Source organism: Apus apus, chromosome 5 (genome assembly GCF_020740795.1).
Source record: "Apus apus isolate bApuApu2 chromosome 5, bApuApu2.pri.cur, whole genome shotgun sequence".
In the NCBI taxonomy this organism is placed as follows: Eukaryota; Metazoa; Chordata; class Aves; order Apodiformes; family Apodidae; genus Apus; species Apus apus.
This window is the reverse complement of record NC_067286.1, coordinates 25,010,983-25,023,904: the sequence shown is the minus strand read 5'-3', so window position 1 is coordinate 25,023,904 and position 12,922 is coordinate 25,010,983. Positions and strand designations below refer to the sequence as shown.

The 12,922-nt window shown below is 45.2% G+C and overlaps 1 protein-coding gene across 1 annotated transcript; it reads left to right on the top strand.

Moving 5' to 3' along the window:
- The first annotated feature begins 603 nt into the window (after positions 1-603).
- On the top strand, positions 604-10,556 carry F2 (coagulation factor II, thrombin). The gene is made up of 14 exons (XM_051621682.1): positions 604-721; positions 1,670-1,833; positions 2,797-2,821; positions 3,026-3,076; positions 3,575-3,680; positions 3,760-3,890; positions 5,518-5,814; positions 6,176-6,289; positions 6,580-6,706; positions 7,201-7,368; positions 7,694-7,867; positions 8,035-8,213; positions 9,780-9,850; positions 10,265-10,556. The coding sequence occupies exons 1-14, from the start codon at positions 643-645 to the stop codon at positions 10,406-10,408; spliced, it is 1,830 nt and encodes a 609-aa protein (XP_051477642.1). The 5' UTR covers positions 604-642; the 3' UTR covers positions 10,409-10,556.
- Positions 10,557-12,922: the final 2,366 nt, after the last annotated feature.

Genomic DNA, 12,922 nt, shown 5'->3' with positions numbered 1-12,922 from the left:
CCTTCTGCTTCCTGACATGGGTGAGGGAGAAGGGAGAAATTAAAACTGTGTTCTGGTGCCAAAACAGCTGCGGCTGAGCTTGCTGATAACTGCAGGGAGAAGAGACAACTGGGCTCTATGGGGAAAAAGCTAGGGGGCCTTGCAGCTAGGACAAGTGGGAATGGCTCAAGGAGCTCAGGCTCTGCAGAGACTCAGCAGCAGGGACCCAAGCCAGCTAGGTGGAAAGGCCATGATGGTGCCAAGAGCTGCAGGGAAGCAGAGTAGCACTGAGGAAGAACAGGTGAGCTGCTCTGGCTGTGAGCTGGTGGAGACCTCTCTGTGACAGCCTTAGTTGTCCCTGGGCACAGCTTGTCCTCTCACTCCCCATGCTATCTTTCCTGTTATGAAATGGGATGCTAATTTTAGTCCTATGGGGATCCAGAGGCTTTTGCTTGGCTTCCACTAACTAAGTAAGAAAATGAAGATGCCCTGAAGGGAGGGAGAGATGCCAAGGGAAAAGAGAAGACTCAGTCTCACTGTCCCTGACACACCACGACCTCTGGAGTCCTATTTCTTCATTCTGGTTCAATATTAACCCAGCAGGGCTGTGACTCTGCTTATTCTGCTCCCCTTGCATTTCCCCTGTGGCCAGGACTGCACAGCATGGAGCAGAGCAAACCCAGTGTGCTGAGGGGCCTGCTCCTGCTCAGCCTTCTGCACCTCACACTGAGCCATGCTGGAGGTAAGACTCAGTGGCACAGGGAGCTGGGCAGTACCAGTGGGTGACAGAAGGAAGAAAGATGGGGTTCTTTCTTTCCGAGGGCAAAGCTAGTGGCAGGCTTTCTTGGTAAGGCAGGAGGAGCTCAGAAAGCTTGAAGCTGGGAGTGAAAGGATGCTGAGAGTGAAGTGAGCATAGGACTTGCCTGCACAGGAGGATGCAGCAGCATCCAGCAGCTGGCAGGGAAGGCTGATTACAACAGCTCAGTGGATTTTGTGGGTCACCTGGGAGACAGTGGAGAAGGGGTATGTGGGTCAGCCCAGGACTTGTGTCTAGCACAACTGTGGGCCTTTTTGGGCTAGAGTTCCTCAGTTGACCTGGGTGGCTGCAATTCTCCATTGTCTCCCCAGCTCTCCCTTATCTAAACTTTAGGTCATACGCAGTATGCAGCCTTCCTGCTCACTGCTCTTTTTCTCTTAACAGAGCCTCTAATTCACCTGACTTTTCTTAACATGAGGTGAGGTTCTTTCTAACCCACTGCTGCATGGGAAAAGGTTTGACTACAGGCCTCAAATCAGGGTCTCTGAATGTGAAGATGAAACCAAGCTGTGCCTATCACAGCAGTCTGAGGTTGGCAAGACAGGAGGACAGTGGCTGGCAGGGAGCAGTAGCAGGCTTCAAGCAAAAAAGCCTGTATTTCACTGCAGAGCAGCTTTGCGAAGAATAGCAGAGGGTTCCTGTCACTTCTGTTGCCTAACAGAGGCCAGTCCCAGTGGATGAGTTAGAGAGAGCCTGCTCTGATCATCAGGTGTGGACCTGACAGGGCTTCTCTTCTCTGTATGGTGCACTGAGGGAGGCTGGGCTGTGGGATTATCACATCAGCTGCGTGTGATTTTTGGAAAGTGCAAGGGGAGACAAAGGGGCCCTCCTGCTGCGAGCACCCCTTTGACTGGCAGTGTTCTGACCCGGTAGTTTTCCTGGAAAAGGGGCAGGCACTGTCACTGCTCAAGCGCTCAAGACGTGCCAACAAAGGATTTCTGGAAGAGATGATGAAGGGAAATCTGGAGCGAGAGTGCCTGGAGGAGACATGCAGTTATGAGGAGGCCTTTGAAGCCCTTGAATCCACTGTTCAGACGGTACGTACAGCGGACGTGGGTGGTCCCAAGAAACATTCCCTCACCTCTGTAGTGAAAGACCAGCAGATCGCAGTTCCAGTTCTGTGACTCAAGACGAGGCCAATGCTTGTGTGCCCCAGGGAGGGCTCAGGCTCTTTCCCTTAGGAAATCACGGCAGGGAATGCAGCTCAAAACCCAGGTTCTTTTCCTTCTCTCTCTGTTTTAAGTGTGAAGTGAAAAGGAGAGTCTTCCCTCAACCATCAGTCCTGAATTGCATCTTCTACTAGTTCAGGATGGTGCCACACATTTGAACTGCCACAGCCCCAGACACACATGAAAGAGCTGGCCTAGCAGTCAAACACTGAGTGCAGATGCCTCAAGCTCCTGTGAGCTGAAGCTTTGGCACAGTCTGTCCCTTCTTCTGGCTTCCAGACTTACTCACACTGCTAAATTTGTTCTGCATCCCTTTGGGGTTTGCTGCTAGGCCCAGGGCCAGCATCCATCCTGAATTCCACAACCAAAAATAACAACAGTGAACAGACCAACAGTCAGGAGTCTAAGCCAGCAAGATAAAACCTCTGCACAGTATTTCTAAAGCCATCACTCTCAGGCTGCATAGCTGCTAAGCAATAGCTACGTGTGATCTGTGGCCTTAGAAGTTTAACCTTCAACTTCTGCACTGTAGTCTAGGCTTTGTTTCCTCTGGCGGTTGATGAAGGTTGCAAGCATCTTTGGTCTTTTTAGAAACAATCGTATTCTCTTGATTCCTGAGTCTGATGAGTGGGAATGTGGTTTTGTATCAGATTTTTTGCTTTGTTGGACTCCATACTAATTGATACCAACAGAGTTAGGTTAGTTTGTTCCATTTGTTGTCATGGGGAATTTGCCTACTGGTTTGAATTGCAGCAGCTAAACAGGCTCTGATCTTCAGTCTCTCTCCTCTTAAGTATGTACTTTTTTTTGTTTTTCTTTTTTTTTTTACAGGAGGCATTTTGGTCAAAATACCAAGGTAAGTTTCTTCAAGTCCTGCAGGTGCTCTGCTGTCCCTCAGGATGCACTGTCAATTCACAGAAAGGTGGCTCCCTACCCTCTTTGAAGAGTTCGCTTTCCAGGACAAAGCACTTATGTTTTGTCCCTAGAGGATAAACTGGTTCAAACTATGATGCTTATGATTCCTTTCATATAATGCATTTCTTTCTTCTTATCTTACTAGTATGTGAGGGCCTGAGAAAGACGAGGGCAGTTCTGGATGCTTGTCTAGAAGGTAAGAAATTAATATTGACTTCAATCTCCCAGATACAGTGCGTGCCAGGAACTTGCTTCCTGGTTTGTAAGGGAAAAATAAAAATATCTGAAGCTGGTGAAGCCATCTGATTAGAAAGAAAAATAGCAGGAGGGGAATTTTAAATTCTTTATTTCCTCACTAACCATGTCACAAACACCCTAGCTCCCTCACTGAAACAGCATGGGGTAGATATCCTTCCCCTTGTAACGTGTGTCCCCAGGCCCAGCCTCTCAGCAGGGCTCTGACCTGTGCCTACAGCAAAAGCAAAGCTCTGAGCCTTGGGGTGAGTTCCCTCTGAGAAGGCAGAGGCAGCTTAATCTCAGAGTTCTTCTCACCCCGTGAAGAGAATGTCTGCGTTTGTGCCGGCTAATACAGGCAGCAAAAGTTGAAGGGATTTGTGGGATGGCACCTCTGACCTTGAAAAACACAACATCACTTGCACTGGCCCTGGCTTATACCATGTTGGGATTTTAACAGGTACCTGCTCTCATGATCTGGGCCAGAACTATCAGGGAACGATCAACTACACCAAATCAGGCATTGAATGTCAAGTGTGGACAAGCAAATATCCACATATACCTAAGTATGTTCATCCCCTGCACAACTCAAAAAGGTTCTCCAAGGTGTTCTTCCATCCTAGCCTAACCAGCTTTTTCTCATAGATTTAATGCCACCATTCACAAAGATCTCACTGAGAACTACTGCAGGAACCCAGACAACAACTCAGGAGGCCCATGGTGCTACACCCGAGATCCAACGGTGGAACGGGAGGAGTGTCCCATCCCAGTGTGTGGTATGTCTCAGCACTACACCCCAGCAAGCCCTTCTCTGGCAGGGAACACTGCACGGAGACTGATACTAAATGTGCCAAGGAAGGGGAAAGTGTTAGGCAGGAGGAATCTCACAGGACCAGAGGTCAGTTGGAGTAGAAGAGCTGCATCTTAAAGGGTAAAGAAACTGAAGAGGAAAAGTCACTGAGTCACCCATACATCTCCCTTGGCTAAATTCCTCTAATGTTGCTGTTTCCTCTAGACTACACTAGTCTAGATCTAAATTAAATCTGGTGTCAGCAGTCCCCTGAAATCTACTAGAGTTTTGCCAGTCAGGAACATCCCAAAATCCTGGTTTAGCTGCCTCTGATTTGTGACAGAAATGAGACATACTGCTTTTTTTGGTCCAAATTCTCACCTTTAGTACAAAACCACTGCAGCTAGTGCTTCAACATTCACTCATACAGAAGGGTGCAGTTTGATACCACAATCTCAAGAAAAAACACCCTTCTCTTATTATTGCACTTAACAGGATGGAGAACCATACCCCTACACTTACAGTCCCTCTTCTTCCCCACAATACAGAGCTGTCTTCCTGGGGGGTTGGCCTCCGTCTCAGAAGAACTGATAGAAAACAGAGAACATTCTTACAGCAGAAGCTTCTCTTCCAAAAGCAGACGAGAGGCAGCGAGTCTTAGAAGTGAAGGCCAGAGAGATCAGCAACCGTTCTGAGCAAGGGTTGTTCTGAAGCTTTAGAAGTCATCATCACTGCCCTGGTGTGCAATACTGCTCTGCTTTGGGATGGTCAAGGCATCTGCCCTGTCTTTTGTTCACTAATTAAGTTTCTGGCCTGCAGTACCCTACTGTTCCACTTCCATGGATGTGGCAGGACTAGAAAAACCTAGTTTTTGTGTACAGTTCCTTTGCAATCGTGTTGATATGAATCTATCTCACACAGAAGCAGCCTCACTAATTAAGGTGAATGCTACTTCCTCAGTGGCTGTTGTGGCCCAGGGGGAGCAGTCAAACAGAGCGTGTCTTTTCACATGGAGAAAGCAGCTTGAGGCCAAACAACTGCTGCCAAACAGATTATCTGGTTCCCACTCCCTCAAGAAATGCTGCTTAAAGCTTGCAGCTACTAGGACACTTTCAAGAAAACGTGTGGGAAGTCTGGCAGGAATACTTTTCTCTTACCATTAGATATAGAAATATTGGCAAAAGTTACATTTGCTATTTTAGTAGCATATCACAGTAAAAGGTTCCTCCAAATACGGTCTTGTTACGCATTTGAGAAAAAGGCATTAGAGACTCTAACACAGCAACATTGTGATGCCTGAGGCACCTCCCTATCCCTTGAGATGGTTATCAAAGATATCCCAGAAAGAAACACAGTATTGTCCCTCATCTTCATGGCAAAGAGAAGTGTGATGTGTAGTGGCAGCCTCACCTTACCTCCAGCTGAAAGAACCATCCCAGACACTGCAAGTTTGTAGAGGGCCACCACGTGCCTGAGAGCACAGTAGGAGCTCCCAAACATAATGGGAGGCCCCATATGACTCTGGACGTTAATAACGGGGCTCTGGCGCTATTTTCTAACAGTCCTTCTGAGTGCAAAATTATGGGTTAAATCACAGCTCTCTGTCTTTCCAGGTGAAGAAAGGACTACAGTTGAATTCACTCCACGGGTCACACCACCAGCTCCAGTGGAGCAATGTGAACCAGACAAAGGCATGCTTTACACCGGGACCCTCTCAGTCACTGTGTCTGGAGCTAAGTGCCTGCCATGGAACTCTGAGAAAGCCAAAGAGGTGCTCCTTGGAAAACACATCAATCCAGAGGTGAAGCTGCTGGAGAATTACTGTCGGAATCCTGATGAAGATGATGAGGGGGTCTGGTGTGTCACAGATGAACCACCCAACTTTGAATATTGTGATCTGCACTACTGTGGTGAGAAGCCTGCATTGGCTTGGGTAGGCACACTTGTGAGGCAATGGCAAACAAAAGCAGGATGGTGAAGTGATTGGCCTTGAAGGCATAGACATGGAAGTATGCACACCGTCTATGTGGAAGTCCTAGTTGTCCAAATGTACTCACCTGCTGTACATGTATAGAGCTGTTGTGTCCCTTGGGTTCTCTCTTGGCCCTGAAAACTCAAAATGGTGGACAAGGAGCATTAAAAAGAGCAGTGTTTTTAAAACATCATTCCTTCATCAGCCCCACTGCATGTGGAAACAAACATGTACATTGCTGACAAGTACAGAAATTGCAGCTAGGCCTCTGACCATGTCTGTCTTTCTGCCTCTCTCAGAGAGCTCACTAGAGGATGAGAATGAACAGTCGGAGGGAAAAACAGCACGTACGACTCTTGCTCAAGAGTTCAAAACCTTCTTTGATGAACAAACTTTTGGTTCAGGTGAAGCAGGTGAGCAAAAACTCTAGATACAGCATGATAGTTTGCAGAAAGGCTACAGCTTCTTCCCACAGGAGCACTCACTGTTCCACAGAAACACCAGCTTGCCAAATGCTGTCAAAAGCGGGGGGGTGGGTATCTGAATTCCTTGAAGGACACTTAGAAAACAATCTCCAGTTATGATCTTGGAGCTAGTTAGCACTTCCTTCCTAGGCTTTTCCAGCTTAACATGCTAACGGCAGCCAACATTTCTCCACTGTGAATCAGGTAGAGTAGCAAAGCCAGATTGCTTATTTTTTCAGACTGCGGTACTCGACCTTTATTTGAGAAGAAAAAGGTAGCGGACAAAACTGAGAAGGAACTGCTAAGCTCCTACAGAGAGTCCAGAATTGTGCATGGGGAAGATGCAGAAGTTGGCAGCTCCCCCTGGTAAGTGTTGTCTTAGCATAGTCCTTCATGGGTTTGTGTCTCCCTTCAGTTTAAGCAGAGGGAAAGAAAAGGGCTCTCCTTTCTTGGGCAGCATGGGGACATTCTGGCTTCTAATGAAAGCTTCTCCAAGTAGTTGAGAAGGCAGCACTAAAATAGCTAGAAAGAAACGCTCCTCTTGAGCCAAGTACACAACCATGTAGGAAAGCAAGAGAGCTGTTGTGTTTCATCTTTGTCTCTTCCTCTTTCCAGCTTTGCTGGAGCAGAGAGGATGAGAAAACTTTCCAGGTGAAGGAAATAGGGTAAATGGCCTACTACGTAGAATGTACATGCCCAGGGAAGACACCTGCTAGAGCCACCTATGCAGTGTCTTTATCAGTACAGTGCAACGTTCTTCCCTGTTCACTGCAAATTCTGCTCTTCCTGCATCACACCAAAACACAGTCAGCCAGCTGTACCTCTACTCCTGCTAAGCCTTCCTCTCTCTTGTCTCTCAGGCAAGTGATGCTCTACAAAAAGAGTCCTCAAGAGTTGCTCTGTGGTGCCAGCCTCATCAGTGACAGCTGGGTATTGACTGCTGCTCACTGTCTTTATTATCCACCCTGGGACAAGAACTTAACTACAAATGACATCTTGGTGCGGATTGGCAAGCACGTGAGGGCAAAGTAAGAGCCTGGATGAAGTGAAATAGCCTTCCTGTTGGAGTCATGAGACACAAGGAGGTTAGGCTATGGTTCAGTATCCATGGAAACACACATAGCCAATGTCACATGCCTCCCACTAATCTGATGGAATTGTCATTTGCTGCTTTTGCTGATTCTACAGGTTAAAGTGAAAGGGAGGGCAGAACCATGGAAAGTCTAAAGGGGCGCTCCACTGTAAAGAGAGAGTGTTGTCTCAGAGGGTACAATGCACCTGAGAGTATCATGAACCCCAGAGGGCTCTCAGTTGCTACTGTACAGCGGGCCCTTTCCTTCATGACTATTTCAGATATGAAAAGAACATAGAGAAAATTGCTCTGTTGGATAAAATCATCATCCATCCAAAGTACAACTGGAAAGAGAACATGGAACGAGACATTGCACTCATGCACTTGAAGAGACCAATCATCTTCAGTGACTATATCCACCCTGTCTGCCTGCCTACCAAAGAGATTGTGCAGAGGTGAGAAGACTGTCCCACAGTCCTAAAAATCCAGGCTAAAATGCCTCCCATGGGCCTTCAAGAAAAGGTCAGAAAAAGATGCCTTATTTAGGCTATTTGCAGCAAGGGAGCCAGGCAGGAAAAAGCTGCTACAACACGTTTGATTATAACTGTGCTTTCTTCCACAGGCTGATGCTGGCAGGTCACAAAGGACGGGTAACTGGTTGGGGAAACTTGAAAGAAACATGGGGCACTAGCCCAAGCAAGCTCCCCACAGTCCTGCAACAGCTCAATGTGCCTATTGCAAGTCAAGAAATCTGCAAGGCATCCACCAAAGTTAAAGTCACGGACAACATGTTCTGTGCAGGTAAGCAGCACTGGAGACACAGAAGACAAGGGCTCTGGAGTCCTGATGGGGCTCACACTGCAAGTTTACTTTCTGATACATTTGCAAATGCCATCCATAAAGTTTACCTTTCCCATAAGAAGGACTTTTTCAGCTCTCAGAAAACATGAAGGCTGGAGAACACAATTACCTTTTCAACAGTATATGGAAGAGTTTGGTGACTCACTAAGTTAGAGGCTGCAGACCAATTATGCTACTCAGCAGCCAAACAACCCCTTCTCCACTAGCTTGTCTCAACCTTTTGAAGCAGCTTCATACTTATGCCCACAACTTCTGTGACAAGTCTCCACAGGTTATTTACAGAACATGTAAAAAAGTTAATTCCTCCTGTTCTGTTAAGTTTTCTATCTAATGAATGAAAAAATACTTTAAAGAATTTCTTCTCCACATCATATATTGTTTTATGGACCCCTTACAGCTCTGCCATTTCTCTTCCAAGTTGAAAAGCACTCATTTAATCTTTCAAAATACAGAAGGTATTCTGTACTTCTGATAATCCTTGTTCTACCTTCCTGTATCACTTCTAGCATTATACTCCTTTTGAGTGATTACAGAAGTGAACACAGTATTCAATATACAAATAGATTGTGTGTTTATACACTAGTTTAATACTTTCTGCTGTACTCTTCATTCCTGTAGACTTTATCAGTTCCTACAAGCAAATCTCCAACTATTTTTGACTGAACTTGTGCTGTTTGCATATAATAACCCATAATATAATAACTACTTGCACTGGAATGGCAGCCAATTTCATAAGAGTACACTGATAATACAGTGCTCTTATAGTTTCTATTTCTGGACAACATTGTTGAAAAATAGCTGAGATGTAGACATACAGTAGAAAAGGGGAGGCATGGGTGATAGGAAAATGCAAATAAACTGTCTAGTTCCTCAGGAATTAAAGTGAAATCCCTTTCCTCTCCCTCGGACTGTCTATAGGAAGCCAGACAGAGAAGAGAGAATGACAGGAAGGCAAAAGTGAGGAGGGCAATGAGACTGTATAGTAAATAAAATTTAAAAATGAGGCACATGGAATTTTACACACAGAAGTTTGTAAGGCAAGAGAAATGGATGCCCCCTTCCCAGAAGTGTTCAAGGTTGGATGGGCCTTTGAGGAACCTGGTCTAGTGGGAGGTGTACCTGCCCATGTAGGGGGTTGGAATTGGATGATTCCTTCCAGCCCAAACCATGCTATGATTCTTTGAAAGGCACAGTAGCTCAAGCTACAGCTGCGAGCACAGTGGCAGCCAACACCAACAGCAACTGCAGTGAAAGAAAACAGGAATGAGAGCACAGAGAGTGGAAGAATATGGTGGATTCAGGAACGCTGCAGACAGAAGCAGTTAGCTGTTTTACATATAAAAAAAACCCCACAAAGCTGTTTTCTAAATTTACATCCATTAGTTAGCAGAAGCAGTAAGCAATCTCATGGCTCTCTAAATTTATGCAGCAATACTTCAAAGAACACGTGGCCAATACCAGCCACTCCTCCTACAGTCAAATGTCCGACTTTCTTCTTGCCTGTAGGTTACAGTCCTGAAGACTCAAGAAGAGGAGATGCCTGTGAAGGGGACAGTGGGGGACCTTTTGTAATGAAGGTATGTTGAAAAGGTTCAGGCTCACAGAGCATATGGAGCTAGGTTTGTGCCATGCTGAACTTGCAAAATAGTATTAAAAAAAAGCACCAGAGATAGAGACTGCAGAGTGGCTGAAGCAAACCCATTTCATGCCAAAGCTGAGCCACGGAGCTGAATCCTCCAGTCACCCAGCCCCATTTCTGTGCTGAGTTCTCAGCACATACAGAGATCAGCTGCAGGATGAATGAACGACGGCCAGTTCTCTCCAAGAGCTGTTAAGGTAGGGACAAAATTACTACAACAAGTTATGTTGTCTAGTAGATACCAGTATGAATACCAAAGCAGTATCCATCACTAAACAGGCTGGAGTGCACACAGGGCTTAGATCGGAAAATCTTTTGCTCCTGGTCCCAAATCCATTTTTCTTTGCTTTAGAACCCAGAGGACAACCGTTGGTATCAAGTGGGAATAGTGTCATGGGGAGAAGGCTGCGACCGAGATGGGAAATACGGATTTTATACCCATGTATTCCGCCTGAAAAAGTGGATACGAAAAGCCATTGAAAAACATGGACAATAGAGGAAGTGTTCACCTTGCTTGCTCTCAGTTTTGCTACAATGCTCCACTTCCTAAAAACAGAAGCATAGAAAATCCTGAAGTAAAGCAGTTATATCCTTACAACTCAAGGGAAAGTGTTCTTCCTTGAAAATAAAAGATCTCAAACCCATCTTCTTCCTTTTGTTTATGCTGAGTTTAGTTGCACTTGAATCTTAGCATCACAAGAGCCAGGAGTACCAACAGAAGGGCACTAGTTATACTGCCAATTACCTGTTGTGCTTCAAACAAGCTACCTTCTGTTCTATCAAGTTATACTCAATAGATTTTAGACCTCAGATGATGGCTTTAAGTCACAGTAAGCACGGTTGTGCCCTCAGGCACTGTCCCTTTCCTCCCTTCAAGTCAACTCATCAACTAATTTTCTGTTCTAAAAATTGTTCCCAGCTACAGTAGCAGTCAATAAATACCAGCACCTCCACAAGGTTAGCATCTTAAGAAGTTACAGATGCCAGCTGTATGCAATTCATCCTACAGAGGAATACAGGCTTCAATACATTATGTAGCGCTTCCATTACTGTATGGCAGCTACTTTCTCCATGGCAGATGGTGCTGGGTCCTCAAAGTGCATTTTCCACCTGCATAGCAAGATGCAGAAGGAAGCAATTTGTGCAGTCATTGCCAAAGGGCCTCCAATGGAAGCATCCTGCACTATACCCCTTCTGGTTGTCTTACAAAGCCTGTTTAGGGATCACTCCCCAAAGAAGCTTCAGCCACCATCCCTGCATGTGGTGCTTGGGAATATGGCTTACTGCTGGACTTTATGGTAGAGTCAATGATTGGACTTGAGGATCTTAAAGGTCTTTTCCAGCCTAAGTGATTCTATGATTCTTTCCTAAGCTCCTCTTCAGCAGCAATTTGTGGATCACCAAGGACACAGCAGTAAATGCATTCTCGACTAACCAATTTGTTCAGCCCAACTTTCTCTCAAAGCAATTTGGAAATTGTCCTTGCTCCCTGTGACTCTGTATTCCTATGCTCCTCACTCAGTGCCATCAAGTCACAGAAACAGGCACCAGTGAGATATTGTTATGCTCCATACAGAGTGTTAAGAAGAGTGACTGTGTTGAAAAAAGTGACAGTAGAGGTAACTCTCTGAAATTAGCTGGAATAAACAAAGTCAGCGATCAATTACTGTCTGGTCATCTCCTTGAAGATGGTTCATTTGGGAACCAACTTGAAGACAGTCCAATTTGATTGCCCAAAGCAAGCATAAAAACAGCCTCTCAAAGGCACCCGAAGAAAGAAACCTAAGGAGCTCAAGTTCCTCCTCACAACTGTTTTAAGTCATTGATACCCACAGGCATGAGACACTGAAAATGTTTAGCCTTTCTCATGTTTAAATTTTTAGCCTCATCTTTTTACTGCTAGGTAATAATCTGAGAAATTGCACATCTAAGAGGGGAACCAGGACCATACAGTTTCTGGGGTAAGTCACTGTTAATACTGACTTGTTACAAACAATACAGAGGAATAATTTTTAAAATTCAGTTTAATGTTATTTAGATATTGTCTGGGCTAAAAATTAGGCTTTATTAATTTATGTGCACAAGTTTTAGTTCAGAACTCCCAGGATATTGAGTCCAACCAAACACTACAGAGACACAGGGCAAAAACTTGTTCAAGGTAAGCATCTTTATCTTCTGCTACTCAATTATTCTGTACTTCCATTTTCAACTCAGCTTCCAATTTAAAATAGTTGTATGCAGGTTTGCAGGCACTGCTGTTTTAACACCCTGAGCTACTTAACAAGAGCTCTTCAGAATGTCTGCTGGACATGGTAAAAGAACATATGGACAAATTTAAATATCAGTGTTTCAAAAAGCAGCTAGTAATTGAGAGGTAGTGGCAATCACTCTAGTGCCAGTCAACACAAACTACTCACAAACAGCCCCAGTTTAAGGGCACAAAACCTCAGCACTTACCAGTAAGGGCCAAACCTCCACCTGTCCCACAGCTCTGTTCCACAAGAAAGCACATGCTCACTTCAGGTTGGGAAGAGACTGCGACTACTCAATCAAGGTGATGGAGCAATGAACAGCATCATGTCAATTAACACAGGATAGAGAACACTCATAAGTCTGCTTGTCACAGTGTACAAACATAAGCACCAAGCAGTATCATGTCAACTGCAATGCCAGCCTAGGGGGCCTGTAAAAGGAAGTTTTCAGCCATTTGCAAAAGCTCTGGCATAGATCTGTTGTACAGGTATAATTTAAAGCCACATTTTTACTGTAATCAGACAAGACAGTTTCAGTAACAGCCCTAATGCAGAGACTGCTGGTCCACAGAGCAAACAACAAAAGCAGCAGTTACATGGAAGAGAAAAATCTAGAGTAGAAGTGTGCTATTGTAAGCCTGCCTGTCCCACTCCTCAATAACTCTATTTTAGCTATGGAGTAGATGTGTAATTTGTGCTTCACAACCAGCTCTCAAACAGAAGTGCAGCAGTAAGGTGAAAACATATCACCTGACTAG

Excerpts from the sequence above, each read along its gene's own strand:
- F2 (XM_051621682.1), top strand. The coding sequence starts at position 643 with ATGGAGCAGAGCAAACCCAGTGTGCTGAGGGGCCTGCTCCTGCTCAGC. Across the intron at positions 5,815-6,175 it reads TTGTGATCTGCACTACTGTG|AGAGCTCACTAGAGGATGAG; the intron begins GTGAGAAGCCTG and ends TGCCTCTCTCAG. Across the intron at positions 7,369-7,693 it reads GGCAAGCACGTGAGGGCAAA|ATATGAAAAGAACATAGAGA; the intron begins GTAAGAGCCTGG and ends TGACTATTTCAG.